Genomic DNA, 17,566 nt, shown 5'->3' with positions numbered 1-17,566 from the left:
CATCGATAGGTGAGAGGACTGCGCCGTCACTTCACAGTCTGATCTCGAGACACGTATTGGACTGGGGCAGCATGAATATAGCACGGTTCGATAACGTGTATTTTCAGGCACTATGAATTGATTGAACATGGATTACAGCTCAACGCATGCCAACACAGTTAATTATGCCTGGTAAGATACAGTGCTAACAACATAGCCACATCAGGCCAATGGTAATCCCTGGCTATGAGTCCTCGTGTATTACGGCACGCCATTCCAAAAAGCTATCAGATTCAAAACCACCGAGCGATAACGTTACGGTCAATGTGTAAACAAGTAACAGGTTGAATCAAACGTTCATTTCATTTTCAGAGCAGCTGATTGCCAAGGCACATGGTATTGCTTATGTTGAATCTCGTGCGCAGCACAACGGGCATATGATATGAGCGATTGTCTTACGACTATCGTAAACATCAGCCACTTACTAACATCGCAGCAAACTGCAACAGACAACGCGGTCATTGAGCAAATTGTCTTTGTTCACTGTGGCAGTGAGCGAACGCCATACCCAAATACGCTTGTAACTGCATCCCCAAACGGCAAACATTATTGCTGTCATGGGACATAAACCCTGATTCTGATGACTGAACGATATGGCTCGTCACTAGTGCGACATATAGATATAAGACTATTATTTGCTAAATGCATATATCAATGCTACAAGATAATAAATGATTAAGGGTAATTGTTCTAGCCGTTTCGATACTGGCAACGCAAAAGATGACACAGTCGTTTCGCTTACTCACGCCAAACCCAAATAGACTCGTCTTACACTCACATTATTGCTCTTTATCAATTATCACGATAGGTGACAATTCACTGTTACGTTTCCTGTATCAGTCGAACATTACAATACATTCGGTTTCACACAGCATCAGAAGTTCAATACGGTATGCATTTTATGTGGCATGCACGGCATGTATGCTTTTTGTCCCCCAACTGGTCCCAGAATCGTCCCTGCGTTATCATTCCTGCAGCTAAAACTCCTCTATGCCTCCGCTATCCATCCCTAGCTAGTGGTCTTCCCGCCTCCCTCTATTCCGCCCAGCGCTCCCGGCCAATGGCCTCCCAGCGTGCGTACAGCCTCTCTTCTGGCTCCTCCCAGATGGCCGCGAACGCCGTCCACCCGTTGGTGGCCGTCATCAGGACGTACTCATTGGCAGGGTTCTGGTGGTGGGCGTACGCGCCCAGGACCAGGGACTGCGCGAAACGGGCGCACACGCACGTCTGTCGGAACAGCGGACAGGTGGGTTATAGGTTCGACAGGGCAAAACGGCAAACACATTGTGGAAAGTCAGTTACCAACACAAAATATTGCAGTTCTGTGCTATCTTGTCATAGAATAATATCTCGGTTCAGTGTTACTTTCATTTTTGACCATTCCAATGATAACTTCGCCCAAGAACATTGCATATTATGACATGGCCGCGGGCACATTATGCCCCTACGTCCGTTTACCGACTTATCAACACCAACACTGACACCGATGACTGATCAGAAACCCTGAAACACGATTGTGAGTGAGATCAATCAATCCGATGCCTTGAAACGTGACAAATCCTACCAGTAACGAATCCCGACCTCACCTTGAGCACCTTCAGCTCTGACGGTGTGAGCGCCCGATGGCGCCGGTAGCCGGCCAGCGCGTGGCCGCCGACGTCGAGCCGCGGTAGCTCGGCCGGACAGTCGACCATCATGTACATGATGACCAGCGCCAGCTCGAAGACCAGCGCCGACCGGTGGCTGTCGCCAAAGTCGATCAGGCCAGCGATGTGCTGCTGACCGTCGGCGCCCGGCGAGACCAGCAGGTTCTGCTCGTTCAGGTCGCCGTGGAGCATGCCTGCCAGAGAGGCAGCGGGCAAGGGCCAAGGAGAGTTAGATGCAGGAGTGATTGATGCGTGTAAAACAAGCCTAAGTATAAGGAAATTGATGTTGCATATTGCTCAGATAAAGAGTAAAACAGTTGTTGGCCTTGTTGCTGATCACAATAATGAAGCAGTTAGCAGGCTCAGTATCGTGGAGTGACTACGACTTAAATTAGTTTGCTTTACACCAATCCCACAGCATATAATATGACAAATCCTATTTCTATGAGTCTTCAAGATCAACTTCAGAGCCCTCAAAACACCCTCCACGCCAACAGTCGCGCCATCCACACCCCAGCCACCACCAATCACCCTCCCCAGCACGCACGGCGCCTTCCTCACCCTGCGGCAGTTGGTCAATGACGGGTACCACCTCCTTCGTGAACCGCTCCACGGCCTGCTCGGCCATGTGACGGCGCGTCGGGTCCTTCACCACCCAGGTGAACTGAGCCACGCGAGGCACGGAGCGCAGGTACCAGGACGAGTCGAGGTCGTCGTACACCGGATGGTGGAAATCCTGTGGCAGTGAAAGACGGCCGAATAGGTTTAGCGGTGGATCGTGCACGGCTAATGCGGTGTTTACGCTGAGTCGATGACGAGTCATTTAGGCTGGGTGGCTTGAAAGGAAACATCTGAGGTAGGCATTGATGTAAGACTTGATGGTTGTCTTATCACCCATCAAATATGCTGCATGGAGCATCTCATTAATTTCTTTACCTTTTTAGATAAGAATATTATGCTATGTCATATGGCGCACGTAATGTGAGGATGCGGTTGCAAGCATGAATTAACATACGTATCGCATTGGGTATCTGACACGTCACCCGACAGTGCCCCCACCTTGAGGCAGTTGGCGATGCGGGAGGCCATCTCGCCCATTTCGAAGATCAGCGTCGGTGTGTAGGGGACCGAGTGTAGGATCTGGCCGGGCACGAACGCCAGCAGACGCACCACGTGGTCGGAGGCAGGCTCGCTGTCTGACACAGACAAACCGGCACGGACAACGTCACAATAGGGGCACTGGCCAATGCTTCTCGTTTCTATAACTCGGCAGTGAAGCTTTGACTTGACAAAGTTATACAAATTATTCTACAAAGGAGACTACCAGAGGGAGAATTAGAATAGTGAGCTCATGCGATCAGTAAGACTGTCGGCAAAATATAACAGTAAAGTATCCAGTGTTGCCTCCTACACTGTTGGGCAATACTGTTCTATCATTTTCAAAAAGCACACTGCGGTGAACCAGCGTCTGATCGCCCCTTCCCTGCACTCCGCCAACTCACCGTCCTGCGGTCTCCAGCGGGGTCCGGCCGTCTTGGTCAGCCGCTCCACAGACCACTCGGTGTTGGAGACCGTTCTAGTCGGGTACGGGACGCTGACAATGGTGGGACGCGTCAGTACGAGTGGTCACAGTGCGCTCAAATACAGACACGTCCCGAGACGATCAGACACACCGAGGGTGGTGACGGGTAGCTGATGATATATTCCCAGCACTACACGAGAACTGAAACACCGTGATGCATTACCCATTAAAGCTTAAAACGATTTGAAGAGGCAAAGGACGAAAAGCACTTCTATTTCAACGCCTTTTCCTTGAATGTGAGTAAAACTTGGCGTATGAAATAGGTATCGTTTCGTTAAGGGTGCGATGTTAATGTAAAGTCAATGGGAGGTGAAAAACCGCAATATCTTGAAAACCGATAGAGATATTAGCCTCAAATTTGGCATGTACCTGCTCCATGGGTATACAAAGCCTACTTTGGACAAGTTGTTTGATTCTGTGCAATATTCACGTTGATATTGCACGATAAAGGTGGAAAACTGAAAAGTTTGAGCCGAAATTCATTAAATGTCATTCAAACTAGGCGCAAAAAAATGAATGGCACCCGCATCTCCTCAAAGTGGACAACAATTCTATGTACTCCGATTTTCCATTTTCTTTTTGCAATGTTGCAAAAAATGAAAGTAAAACTTTGCTCATCTTTCATTTTTTGTGTGAGGCATAAAACAAAAAACCGGCTACATAGAAATGTGCACAGAACATTTCTTCACACGAAAATGAAGTTTACTTTTCAGAAAAATCTGAACTGTGACTGGAATTAAGCCCGATTCATATCCACTTTTTGACGGTTTTGTTGGTTCAAGGGAGTGCCGCTAGATGTCGTATGGGTCTCCGCCTCGGTCCCCGCCGTTCCCCCATGTAATAAAACCCGCTAGTCGCCCCGACCGGCGGGAAGGAACTGTCAACACACGGTGATTTACGGTCTGGGGTTCCCGCGTGTGCCGGTGGCCGTGAAACTCTGCCGGAACAGAAGCGAACTCGGGGTTGTCGGAGGAAAATACGGATGGTGGGTGGATTGAATGAGATTAGTGGATTTTATATAAGTAGTATATCGATACACAGCTTACCAACTACCAACCTTGGCGCCTATACTTTACCTTCTCCTCTAAATAAACATGGGTATTGCATGTGAACTCTGATGGCATGCTTGAATTTGATTGTGGCCAGTCTGTCTATACGTCAGTAATATTACAATCGCATAGTACCTACCTACTCTGAAGCTGCATTTGTATAGCGATCACAATTCACAACACGTCGGCAAATAATGTGGTATCGGTATATAGCAACCACATGGTGAAGCTCAAGACCAAGAAGGAACAACCAGTACTACTATGAATTGTAATACTCACGGAAGGTAATAAAACGGCGCATCAGTAGTTGTACATCAGCGATGCATCACACATAAATCCCCAGTTTGGCGTCTGCTCTGCTGACACAGTGCAGAGGCGAAGCCAATGGAAACATACCAGTATAACCGGTACATAATATTGCATCCATGGCATGCATTGACATATTGCATTCGTACATGACACAAAACTGACACAGAACAAGGAGCCATAGGTGTAGGAACAGGGGGGACGGGGGGGGGCAACGCCCCCCCACTTTTCATAGTGGGGGGCCAGTAATGTTAACTGCCCCCCCACTTTTTGCCGAACTTTTTAATGCATTTATAGGTATCACCCCGAAGAACAAACTTGACGGTTCTCTGGCCTGCCCCTCCATGAAGATTTCCATTTGTGCTTCATCGTTATTGAGTGCAATTTTCCTATTCCTCCGCCCAATGAAAGGTAACTTTGTCAGAAGCAATAAGTGGCAGCTTAGGGGCAGCGCGCGCTGCAAAGAGAGACAATACTGGCGCAGCAGAATGCGTAAACGGCGTAAAGTAACACTTTATGTTAGGCGGCCTTGCTTTAGTTGATCGGTTACTGGCATACCTAGGGGAAAGTGGGGTAAGACGGTCAAGGTAGGTAAGACGGGCACCCCCTCTGCAGACCAAACCAATAGCGCTACGAGCGAGAAAAATTAGGACCAGAATAGCCTTTCCCACTACACACCGCCATTGAAGTCTGGTGAATTTGTGTTCGGTCAATAATCTTTTATTTTGATTTCTTTAAAACACTCATTTCATTGAAAACATTCATAATGTATTGTGCAAGCTTTTGTGTGCAGCACTATAGAGTTAAAAACTGGCAATCACTTGTGGCACACTCATATGCCTCCAGTGTTCATTCACCGCGGATTTGCTTTGTCTGCATCAAATTGTCCACAGAGAAAAATCGTGCTGAACTTCTGACATTGAGTTTGGGGTAAGACGGGCAACTATGAATCCGATGGGTCTGTAATGGTAAAAATATTTTTGTTGCTGTAGGAAAAAAGAAGCATTTCTGATAAGAATATGTTCGATTCCGATACTCACAGACATGTTAGCAATATTCCTTCGGCACAGTTTATTCTCGAATAATGAATGTGAAAAACGGCTCTACATGGCTTCTGAACTAGGGCCTATATACGAGTATACGCCTTCTGCACGAATCTCGTATACTGCCATTTCCGAAGCACTTGAGACCAACGAGCGACTGTATCAATGCGGCTAATCTCGGGCATTTGCTGCGAGCTGTGCTGGTCGGTGAAAGAAGCTGGCCGTCTTGCCCTACCCATGTGACCGTCTTACCCCATGGAGTGGGGTAAGATGGGTTTTTGCAAGGTTTTGCAAAAATAGCTGCAGTTTATTTGTTGAGTCAGGTCTAAGTCTCATCTTCTGGCAAATGGAAGTAAAATGTCTGTAAAAGGTTTTCACTCAGTTTCCCGTTTCTATGATGTTTCTAACCGGCCGAAAAATGGCTCCAAAGTTAAGGTGCCCGTCTTACCCCACTTTCCCCTACATAGGCGTAGGAACAGGGGGCAGGGGGCAATGGTCCCCCACTTTCGAATGGGGGCCAGCAATGTTAACTGCCCCCCCCCCCCCACACACACACCCTTTGCTGACTTTTCACTTCTCACGTTTCACGCTCGCTCGTAATAAAAAAAGCTTTGGATGTTCCTGGAATTCGCATGGGTGCCAACCAGTGGCGGATCCAAGGTGGGGTCACATGGGTCATGCCCCCTTGGGGCCCGGGGGCACCACAGGCCTATCAGGGGCACCACCGACCTATCAGGGGCACCACAGACCTGACAGGGGCACCACCGGCCTGTCAGGAGCACCATCGGCCTAGCAAGAGCACCACTGGTCTGCCAGGGGCACCACAGACCTGTCAGGGGCACCACAGGTCTTCCAGGGGCACCAAAGGCCTTCCAGGGGCACCACCGGCCTCGCAGGGGCACCTTGGGCCTGTCAAGGGCACCACGGACCTGTCAGGGGCACCTCAGGCTTGTCAGGGCCCAGGGCACCACAGTCCTTTCAGGAGCACCACAGACCTGTCAAGGGCACCAGACGCCTAGCAGGGGCACCACAGGTCTGCCAGGGACACCACAGACCTGCCAGGGGCACCCACTGGCCTCCCAGGGGTACCTTGGGACTGTCAGGGGCAGCACGTGCCTGTCGGGGACACTTCAGGCTTGTCAGGAGCACCACAGTCCTGTCAGGGCCCAGGGGCACCTGCGGCCTAGCAGGGGCACCACAGGCCCGCCAGGGGCACCACAGGCCTGCCAGGGCAAAAACAAATAAATAAAAATGAAAATAGGGCACCACCAAAATTAAGTAGCCGAAATTAGTTTAGGTTTTAATTTTGGGTATAGGTAGGGGCACTACTTCGATTCATGCTTCGATTCGTCTGCGGAGGCCACGGGGACGCGTCCATGAGATTTAATTTCTGGACGGGAGTCTCCCCGAGAATTTGGTCGTTTTTTTCTTGTCACGTTTTTTTTTTTTTACCAACTTGAGCATGCTTGCGAAAATAAAGTGGCCGAAATCCGAGGAGAAAATGGATTTTGGGGGTAGGTGAGGTTTTGTGCCTCTGGGAGCCTCCCCCCCCCCCCACTTTCGAAAACGTTCCTACACCTATGCAAGGAGCACAAAATGAGATCGGCATGATGCTGAGCGAATTCTTCAGTTTTGACACGATTGCTGAAAGTACCTAAGCTGATGCGTGGTCGACATCTGAGCCAATGATATGTTACATCGAAGTCTCATTCACTGTTGTGAGTCGCTCCCTTTTTTACCCTTTTTTGCCATGATGGGATGAGTGACAAAAAAAAAGTATCAGCTTGTTAGGTATGTGGCAGGGCTAGTCGCCTCATCCTGTATGTTTTTTTTTTCTTCACGTCTTTGCCCTTGGGCTCCCTATACCTTGACCGCTCACGGAACGGCATGTGTCGTGCTTTGCGGGGATCTATCATTTCTGGCACGATGCACTCATCATAAAATGCCTTCACTTTTTCCAGTCTGTTTGCGATGAACGTTTCATCAGCAGCTATGCGCTGACATGACGTTTCGTTTGGTGTCCAGACAAAAAAAGTCACAGAACCTTGCACCAGTGCAAGCCAACTGGCACTGAACTTAAGTGTAATTGGTTGACTCTTTTTTAGCTCGATAACATGTATCCATATCAAATAATCAGTTTCGTTCTAACTGGGTAGGACGTACAGCCCCCTGCAAACTGCGTGGTAGGTAACTAACCTTAAGAATAACTTAAGAATAACTTAAGAATAAGTTATTCTTTTTTCGACAAAAACGAGAATAATGCGAATACTATGCTATCGGTCATTCGCAAATCGTAACAGGAAGACACGCGAAACTCCGCACCTTAGATTGGCATCATCACCGTATTCATTTTCCTTCTAGTTCGGCAACAAAATCCAAAATTTATATTTGCCCCCAAAACAAACTTTTGCATTTTGCTGCCACACAAGGCGTATACTTTGTTTAGTGATACACCTAATCGAAGGAGTGGAGCATGACGCATCTATTTGCAGCGAGTTCTGACCGACTGATAGCATAGCCTCTGAGTTATTATCGGTTTTGTCGAAAAAAGAATACCTACCACGCAGTCTGCTGAGGGCTGTACCTACACCAGGCTAAGGACGGCGCCGGGAAGGCCTGTCGAGAGGCGTGTTCCTTCCGCGCGGTGTTAACACACCATGATCTCCCTCAGTCGGCGCCGCCCGCCGCGCCGGCGCAGTAACCAAACGTCGTTATCGCAAGGGCCGTGAAATGAGGAGGGGGAGAAGGTCATTAACGTGGGAAAAAAGCGCTCTTCCCTGGTGACATCTACTGGCTGAGAATCGGAGTAGTAGTGCTCGGACACCAACGCTGAGCGGAGCCACCTCCGAAGTTAACGCACCCTTAACATACAAACCTAAAGCCCTCGTCCTTGAGTTTCCACATCAGCTGGTTGTGCGCCTCGACAATGGCTGGTCGCTTGGACTCGACCGAGTTGAGGGCTTTCAGTGTGTATCCATCGGGACATACCTCCTTGATGAATGGATTGCTGTGGACGGGTGCCACCTGTAAAACAAATGTGTGAATGAATTAACGCATGAATGGATGAATGAAAGCATGCAAGCCCTTATAGCAGTGCAACCCTCTACCTCGCTATTCTGTCCCAAAGTGAGCGAGAGCGTCGGAAAAATGAGCATGTGCGGTATCACGAGACGCATTTGTGTGCGGTATTACGGGACTCAGCTATGTGCAGTATTTCAAGACGTAGCTATGTACGGTATAACGAGACGTAGTTATACTGAATTCGAATGTCTGGACCCTGGGGTCAAGTGGACTGCTGAGGTCAGATCAAGCTCCCAAAGGTCAGGGTCTGATTCATGGGAAATGACTTTGACAAAAATGTTCATTGGCCAACCAATCCCCCTTTCATATAAGCGATGCTTAGCCTCCAGCTTCCGAAAGCCATGAAGTTCTACTGGTTATAACTGTTCGTGGTAAACTTAGCGCCAAATTCAAATCTGGGTACCTGCAGCTTGACTTGAGGAAATAATGAAAGTCTTATGAAAATATGATATTATATACACTAAACAAGGCATCCTGGCATAAGGTATGCAACTTGGATGTTACCATGAGGCATAAGGGTCAAAGCAACTATCATATCCCAGCTTGCACTAGCAAGGCTCACTTTGTTGCTAGGCAATGTATACTTACCCACCTGTATGTGAAAATTCAAATCATCATATGCATTGAGTTCCTTAACATTTGTGACTGTCAGACCAAATATGTGGTGAACCAAGTCTGGAACAGCACTCTTGTCCAAGACAGGCTTCGATGTTTGAGTCACCGTTTCTGCAGTATCGCCTCCCATTATCTGTCCTGAAATGAGCAAAAGGGTTTTTTTTTATATAAATCTAGCTCGCATGTTTGAATGGACGGATTGCAGTGTTCTAAAATTGGATATTGGTTGGGTGTGCCGATGAAGAACAAAAAATCCTAGGATGAGAAAAAAAGAAAGTAAATAACTGAAGTATTTTTGCAAAATGGTGTAATGCCAATTTTTATGCCAACCGATAAACCAGGATCTTGACAGGGTGTGGAACAAAAGGATGTGGGTGCATCAACTGTCAAGTGACATGTGAACTGGCTGTTGGGAATACATGAAATTCTTTTCAGAGATGAAGTTAAGTTGGTCATTCATATTCTAGGGATGAAAATATTTTCCCCATTAGGTGTGATTTGCCACCAAAAAGTCTGAAAAATGGAACACTGACGGATTGACAGAGCCGGAACCCACGCTAAGCAGAGCTTGTTGCGAAGACCTCGCCCCTACCGTCCGATCGCACAATTCCGGGTAACGGGAGAATTTAGATGCCAAAGTTTAACGTGTATGTATGTATGTATGTATGTATGTACTATGTATTGACACCAAAAGCCTTCCACATATGGCGTGGCAAGTGCCCTTCAAAGCCGGACACGGCCTGTCCCACTCAACTAACTTCAACTGGCTGCGGCAGCTCCCACCAACCGCAGACCATCCCCGTCAGGAGTCTCAAATATCGAGCGCCGGAGCGTCTTGAACCCGGGCTCTCACTACCGGGAGTGCAATGCTCGACCAACTGAGCTACAGGACAGGCGAGTTTCACTTTGATGTGATTCCAGACAGGTATAACCAGAGGTGTTCACAGGCACCGCAAACTGCCGAGTGCAGTGTGTGCTGTGTGTGCAGCAGGTGTGGGGGTAGGGGATGGGTAGGTGGTTCTGACGTCACAGCTGCGTGCGATGGACGGTCCGCTGTGGCCGGTCCCGACCGGCCACACCGGTCAGTGTGTGTGGTGACGGAAGGCTGACGTAGGGACGCAGTGGGCGGGACTTGAGCTTGGAGGCTGTGTACGGTCCAACCGCACACAGGGCCAGTGAACAGCCCTCAGGTCATATCTATTAATATAAAAGGGGGAAAACATGTTCCCTACACCAACACAGTACTTTCAAAATGCAGTCAATCAACACATGACGAGCACCCACAGTATCAGTATTCATATGATTTAGATTTAGACGACTTGGACTGTCCCATTAGGTAGCTGTCCATTGACTATGGAGCTCACATTTCACAATGTCAGGACTCAGAACCCAGCTCGGAACCCCCAATGCACATGGCACACTGACACACAGGAGCCCACGTCAACTCTGCACTGACATAATACCCACTCCTCCCCTAGCAGCTTGTAAAAGGAAGCAGGCCAGCAGCAATGACTGCATTTTTTCAACATCAGTTGGGCAAACTAGGCGGCGGGAATCAAAATATGGAGGCATCAAAATATTGATTCTAGTGGGCGGAGCTTTGACCATATATGGGCATAGAATCAATATTTTGATTCAATTTGGGACATTCCCACCTTCAGACGACCCGTTACGGCGGAAATAACCCCCATGACGGCGAGATTTTTTGACAAGTCAAAACAAAAAACTTCCCCGCTTCAATTTTTAATACATCCTGATTTTTTTTTTGACATATAAACATTTGTCAACAGCACTTTAACTTATAACTTGAGGTTGAGCTTGCTACTATTGCATTGATGTCACATCTAACGTACCTACCTTCTTATCAATGAACCGCCATGAACGATATTTTTCCGAATTATCTGTGGAATTACCCCATCCCTTGCTCATCCCCCTACCAAAGCCACTATCTGTAAAAGTTATTTGTAATGCTGAATTGCAGAACTAGGCGTCATCATCATAAACTTGATTTATGAATATCTAGCAATTGCTAGACCAATCAACTTCAGAATCTAGCGAAAGATGCAGCTGTGGCCAATCATCGCTTGGAAAATGCACTTTTTCCTATGACGTCATTTGAATATCGTCATGTACAATTTGTTGTATCCTTGTTAGTCAGTGGATTGTGGATGAGTTTTAGTAATTTTGTCCTAGAAGCTACTGCTAAGTGCTGCTATTTATTGGTTAGTGTGTTTTGAGACTTGTGTTTTATTGTAAATTTGAGGATGAAAATCGATTTCTGAGTTTTTTTTTTAGCTTGTATCGGTTCACTGGTTCCATCTGAAGGCCTGTTGATTGTGCGCCGCTTTTGTATCATTTTTGTTGAGTTTCATTTCTCGTTAATTCATTACTTGATTTAGATTATGCGTTGTTTAAACTGTTCATTTATCATATTTTTGTCCTAATACAAATTGCTTGCATTTTGTTTAAGGTAGGTAGGTACCTACCCAGCACACAAGGTGGTACAGCGGATTTAGAATTGGAAAAATTCAAGTACATCTCACGCAGCTTTTGCCAAATTGTCAGGGAACTCAGATTTGTTTTTCAATAGAAAAACACAATTCTAAAGAATAGTGTTTTAACTATTGACAACAAACCTTCGGTTACCTATCACTTAAGCCATTGTATTAGGAGAGGGCATATAACCCAAAAAGGTTATTAGATTTGTCAAATTATAGCTGATGTTAGTTCCTTATGCATTTCTATTAAAGACCTTCATAAGGTTGGTAGGAAAGGTTTGAGTTTTCGATAGGAATGCCAAACAGTTTCCCCTTTGAAGAATACGGATAAGCAGGCTTTGTTATAGGGCTAGCAAATGCGTCCTTTCTCAGCCCTTTTGATTCACCATTGTATATCATCAAATGGCTGCTAGTTTTATTATGTGCTCACATTACCAATATTTTGGTAGGAACATACCTGCATAATTTACCTACACAACATGACAATTCAAGAATTCACAATGTCTTCACCCACATTCTTTTTAAGAGCACTGTTTGGCCCTTGTTTTATTGGTCTGCTGCCAATTGTTTCCATACATGGATGTTACTTCTGCTTCTGTTGACCTCTCATTACATTGATTACAATTAGTGAACATCACAATCACATCACATGTGAATTCCACCAATGAGAAGTGGAAAAACATTAGGTAACAAGCTGGCAGAACAAATGATGATAAGTGATGATAAGGAATAATCAAATAATGCCCAGGTTAATTCAAGCCCTTATAAACATTAATACAGCACGTATCCTGATTTCAACCATATTAGGTAGCTGGAAACCATAATTGAGCCATTAGATTGCATTGATCAGTTATGTGCAATTCCAATAGCACACAAGTAGCTGCAAAGTAGGCATCACATATCTAAGGACCCAAGATTTCATCTTATCTAAGTTAAATCATGTAATCTGGGGTCAGTGGTCATCATCATCATCATCATTATCATCATCATCATCATCATCAGCCAGTTTATTCATCAGCCAGGTCACTGGTTATCTCAGTTGCTCAGCTTACCAGCTATACATCAATATTAGGCTATGTTATTAGTGTTGTAATCCATTTTGAGTAGGATGGAATTAGGAATACCTATGTTTTATTGCTACTGCTTTTTGCATAGTTTTTGTACTGATTCTTAATAAATTGTTTGTGTTTTCTCTATCAAGGTGTCTGTTTTGTTGTGTGTCATTTATTTGTTCAAAATGTTGATCTTTTTTTCAGATTACACCTTCTTGGAGTGCTAGGCTGCTGCCCTCATATGGCAGCTGTTAACAACGGCTCAGGTAGGAATGAAAAGAGAAGCTAGTGTGTTTGTGATGTGTGATTTATTAACCAGTGTTTTCTGTCTGGTCAGTTGTAATTCTTTGAGTATAGGGGGTGTGAAGAAAAGGAAGCACCACTACCTACAATACCAATTTGTTGGGGTATTTCAAACTTTTTTTTGCATGAGCTTGGCATGGTCATTTCCACATATTTGCCTTAGAAGTAGAATTGTCTAGAGAATTTAACCAAAATTTTGCAATGTGATGTCGAGTAGAACAAATATTGCAAAATAAGGTCGAACAAAACGCTTAACCCTCGCACGACCAGGCCATTTCTCATAACACGAACGACCAGGGGGGGGGGGGTTGTTACGACCCCCCCCCTGGCGTTTCGAAACGGAAGGTCGTAGAGCTTAGCGGAAAAAACCAACGGATTGCTCTCAACGAGATCTCGCGATTGGTGGTATATTTTTTGGTCCTAGGTCAACATTTGACCTACTTTTGACCGGTCAAAGGTCAAATTTTCGGAAAAATAGACTTTTTTCAACTTTCGGCGGCGATTGCGGCAAAACGGTGGGAGATATCGACTTGAAACCTTCACTATCGTGTTTCTTGATCAATTCTCTATCGTTTGGTATGTATTTCCTTTCCCTAGCTCTAAAAATGGCGCGTTGGGAGCGCCGGAAGTCGGCAAGGTCACAGTCGGCGGCAGAAATTCGAAAAATCAAAATTTAAATTTTTGAAATCTGATTGTATTTTTGGATTTGGGAGGTCCATTTGCTCCCTATAGAAGCTAATATTGCTGCATATTTCCCATTGAGGTGACAAGAATTAGCAAAATAGTGGTTCGGGCGCTTTTCAAAAATAGTACCGGACGCTGTTCCTCTTGTGACGTCATAGCTCCGTGACCTGACCTGACCCGGTCAAATTTTTTATACCATATGATAGCCAATACTTGCCCCAACATGCATGGGAAGTTTCATCACGATCCATCAACCGATCTCCGTACCACCGGCAGGAAACCTCGGGCGTTGGCACTCAGTTTGTGAAAATCCGGCCGGAGGCTGTACCTCTTATGACGTCATAACTCCGTGACCTGACATGACCCGATCAATTTTTTTTCGGCAAAAGATGCGCAAAGGTTGCCCCAGAGGGTATTGAAAATTTCAGCCCGCTACGACAAGCCGTTTAGCGTGCACTTCGAAAAAAACTCAGGGGGGGGGTTGATACAACCCCCCCCCCCCCTAGGCGTTCTAGGGTTAATACCAGACCAACCGAATAGCAATCATGACTGCATTTAGGCTTCTGAGTTCTGACTCAAACAGCACAGTGTGCACAGTGGGATGGGCCGTGAGCACTGCTCACGGCCACGGCCCACGTCACGGCCTATCCCGTCAAATTGCGAGCGATGTAGATCGTATGGGGAGTGATGTTTCACCATATTTAATTATTTAGGTTAGACCAGTAGACGCTAACATGTTGTCCACTTGTGGAAATGTTTTAGATCAATTCAAAAAGTGGTCTGGAATTTTCTCCTCTGAAGTCGGGGCGCCCTACAAACACACACTGAATCCTGTACAACTGTGTTGTGTAGGTACTAGGTACGACGCTCAGACACTAACCCATCGCTACCCTCCTTTCCCTGCAGGAGGCTCGATCAAGCGTCGCGCCGGGTCATCAATGGGGTGAGTACCGAATGTCGTCCCTGCACTCGCCTACTTTATTCTCATACTGTTAGTAGGAGGTGCAGCTCCCCCTGTACTTCTTTCAGTTGTATCTGCTGTATAGGACTAATACGGGATGCCCTATTATCCTAACCATACCTGCGAACTGTCGGAAAGGCCCCAGCAATGACAGATAATTGTAAGTCCAATGAAAGAAAGGCATAATTATTCGATTGCGGCTTACATTATGTGTCGTATGCCGCAAAGCAAAGGAGAACGGTACGCCGTCGGCGTTGCCGCGGTGCTACGCCAATGCACAGTTGATGTTCCTGAGTTCAGATGGCGCTGATGTTTGGCATCGCGACCGTAAGGGATGACGCGGCCCTACTCCCAGAAGCGCCAGTGCTTATGAACGGAGCTCTACGGCCACAGGTAATACTGCCGAATCGGGTTAAGAGCCGTTCCTAAGAAACACAGCAGTTGGGTCATGTTAAGTATCGTCAGCCAATGCTGTCACTGAAAAAATGTCTGTATGATGAGGCGTAATGTGGCCTCAATAAGCATTATTCCGTAATGGTCGTTCGGCTGTAGCAGCGAACTCTGCTATCCCTAGGACACGATTCATCATGATTGGGTTAGTAATTATGTTGACCGAAGGAGTTATGTCCAGTGAAGTTTGTTAATAACAAATTGGGGGCGATTACTCTGCTGTTCATGCTCCGCAATCACGCCAATGGCATTTTGCAACGGTGCAGCCGACCACCTGCATTCCATTAGTTTAGGTCTTAATTACCGTGATATTGTTTACGTGAACTGGTTATTGGGAATGTAGATCGGCGCACTGATTGGCTGCGCGTTTTTGAAGCATTAGCACAATGCTGCACTGTACTTGTGCTGCGCTTAGTAGGTACCTAACCTAGGTATCTCGTATCGTTGGGATGATAGTTGATCATCACTTTTCATTTTATGAGATTAAGTTATAATTAAGTATTTCTTCGATTCAGCTCGGTATGGCTATATTTGACGAGACCGCATATTGGTAATTTGTAGTTACGCTCGCACCTATCGTGCTCAGTTGAGAGGAGGCCGAAGTTGGTTGGAGACTGGGGCGTTCAGTTGACAGGGGCGGTGTCTCAAATTATGATCGTGAAGAAGTGGAAAAAGGCGTGCCGCCTAGATGACGTTGAAGTTGTCCGGTCATGATACTTTCCACCAGTTGAAGAGGAAATTTTTCTCTTTTTGTAAAGTGACTTGGGAATCAGAAGAAAATGCATTTTAGCTTCTACAGCACATCGCTAATATAGTCTGATGCATCCACATATATTTTTTACAGTCTGAAATTCTAAAGCATTGTTCTTATTTCTTAAGTATGACTCGTATTGTTTTGTCACATGCACTGTGATGTTGTGAACGCCTGCCGCTAGTGTGGCCCTTTGTACCGTGTCGAAATCGCTCTATATTGCATTATTAGTCCGTTGCGTTTGGTGCCGGGTGCCCTAATGTCGCACACCCGCCCACACCGAGCTGGCCACTGAGATTGCAATGTGATAACACCCCCACGTCTGCTGGCACTAATTTCCTCTTTGAACACTCCGCTGCTGCCGCTTCAATTCATTCTGCAATACGATGACCATTGTGTGCAAAGGAGTTGCAACGACGAGCGGGTGGACCATTTTTCCCTACGCCTTAGCCTTAACCAGAAGGTCTCGGGGTCGTCCTTATTCCGGTTTCTTTTATACGAGCGTCATCATTGGGGACTTCTGTGACAAGCTTCATCAGTTAAATGCGCTGTAAAAGGCTTGGGTTTAGCGATGGGTTTCTTGTTTGAACTTTGCATTTTGTGGATAAACAAAACAGATGCTGTTCTAGCATAGGGGCCACATTTCGCCTCCCCCTCTCTACACAACTGCCACTATTGCCCCGTCTCTGGACCGCTGATTCCCGGCAGCAGTCGTTGTTTCAGTACTCACCGGTGCTGCTCCCGGCTGCCACTGCCGATCTACTGACTGCGCCCGCCGGCCTGCCGTGCTCCGCCTCCGCCGGCCGCCCGCGCACTCCGCCGGCCGCCGGTGCCGGGCGGACCGACGGACGGACGCGGCTCGTTACAGACCGGCCAACGCCATTGGCCGCGTTATCGGCCGGCCGGCACATCGAGATTGGTGGCCGGCGGAGAGTCGAGCTGGCTTGGTCGTGCTATTAGCCCCCCCTCCTCCCTTCCTCCTAGGACCCTTTGCTAGCTCTGCGCCTCCGTGCTGCACCAGTCGGTGGACGGTGCACTCGTAAAGTGAAGCGATTGAATTTACTCCGTGGTCGTTGCATGCTCCATTTGTCCTTTTACGATGTCCGGCAAATTTTGCTTTGATTTTTTAAAACCTGTATTTGTTCGGGAAATCCCATGGTCTGGTGGTCAAGCTGCAGCGTTGAAAATTGCGTTTGATTATCTACAATTAAATGCCTATGTAACTGTCGCATTGCATTATAACTTATAAGGTAAACTTGCCATTGTAAGTCTTTAAATCAGCTGTGGTGGACAGCGAATGTGCCATTGAATCTAAGCAAGGGAGCTAAATCAGAAGACCTGAAGTCTGAACGGTCTTTAGGACCCAAGCAGTATCGTCACAGGCATTTGTAGATCTTATGACTCGCGATAAGAGCCACCACTGTATGGGCAAACCACCAAGGTAGGATCATTAGGCTCTTGATTAGAGGCTTCCGTGACATTGTTATCCTGGATTTTATGCATTTC

The 17,566-nt window shown here is 46.7% G+C and overlaps 2 protein-coding genes across 9 annotated transcripts in view; one reads left to right on the top strand and one right to left on the bottom strand.

Moving 5' to 3' along the window:
- Positions 1–81: 81 nt before the first annotated feature.
- On the bottom strand, positions 82–16,897 carry LOC122377882 (hydroxylysine kinase-like). Of its 4 annotated transcripts, none has more exons than XM_043358428.1 (8): positions 16,791–16,897; positions 9,339–9,499; positions 8,541–8,689; positions 3,188–3,279; positions 2,745–2,881; positions 2,247–2,421; positions 1,626–1,879; positions 82–1,266 (listed from the first exon to the last, which is right to left on the bottom strand). In XM_043358428.1, the coding sequence occupies exons 2-8, from the start codon at positions 9,489–9,491 to the stop codon at positions 1,075–1,077; spliced, it is 1,152 nt and encodes a 383-aa protein (XP_043214363.1). In that variant the 5' UTR covers positions 9,492–9,499; positions 16,791–16,897; the 3' UTR covers positions 82–1,074. The 4 variants fall into 4 exon arrangements, with proteins under 4 accessions (XP_043214363.1, XP_043214362.1, XP_043214365.1 ...); XM_043358427.1 differs by lacking the exon at positions 16,791–16,897 and adding an exon at positions 11,219–11,373; XM_043358430.1 differs by lacking the exon at positions 16,791–16,897 and adding an exon at positions 11,215–11,319.
- Positions 11,462–17,566, top strand: part of LOC122377879 (aryl hydrocarbon receptor nuclear translocator homolog) — a 37,014-nt gene continuing 30,909 nt past the window's right edge. For 2 of the 5 annotated variants that reach the window (XM_043358423.1, XM_043358422.1), the window contains exons 1-3: positions 11,508–11,583; positions 13,116–13,177; positions 14,805–14,841. In XM_043358423.1, the coding sequence (XP_043214358.1) occupies positions 13,153–13,177; positions 14,805–14,841 (62 nt within the window). In that variant the 5' untranslated portion in view covers positions 11,508–11,583; positions 13,116–13,152. Of the gene's footprint in view, positions 11,584–11,735; positions 11,832–13,115; positions 13,178–14,804; positions 14,842–17,566 lie in introns of those variants that run through there. The other 3 variants (XM_043358421.1, XM_043358418.1, XM_043358420.1) reach the window with 3 other exon arrangements.

Source organism: Amphibalanus amphitrite, unplaced genomic scaffold (genome assembly GCF_019059575.1).
Source record: "Amphibalanus amphitrite isolate SeventyFive unplaced genomic scaffold, NRLGWU_Aamphi_draft 000052F_arrow, whole genome shotgun sequence".
Taxonomy (NCBI): Eukaryota; Metazoa; Arthropoda; class Thecostraca; order Balanomorpha; family Balanidae; genus Amphibalanus; species Amphibalanus amphitrite.
The sequence above is the reverse complement of the archived record's forward strand: the minus strand, read 5'-3'. Positions and strand labels throughout refer to the sequence as shown.

Coding starts and splice junctions, on each gene's coding strand:
- LOC122377882 (XM_043358430.1), bottom strand. CDS start 11,290: ATGAGCAAGGGATGGGGTAATTCCACAGATAATTCGGAAAAATATCGT. Junction 9,500..11,214: donor GTTCATTGATAAGAAGGTAG/GTACGTTAGATG, acceptor TGCTCATTTCAG/GACAGATAATGGGAGGCGAT. Junction 3,280..8,540: donor CTCAAGGACGAGGGCTTTAG/GTTTGTATGTTA, acceptor CACCATTGTCAG/CGTCCCGTACCCGACTAGAA.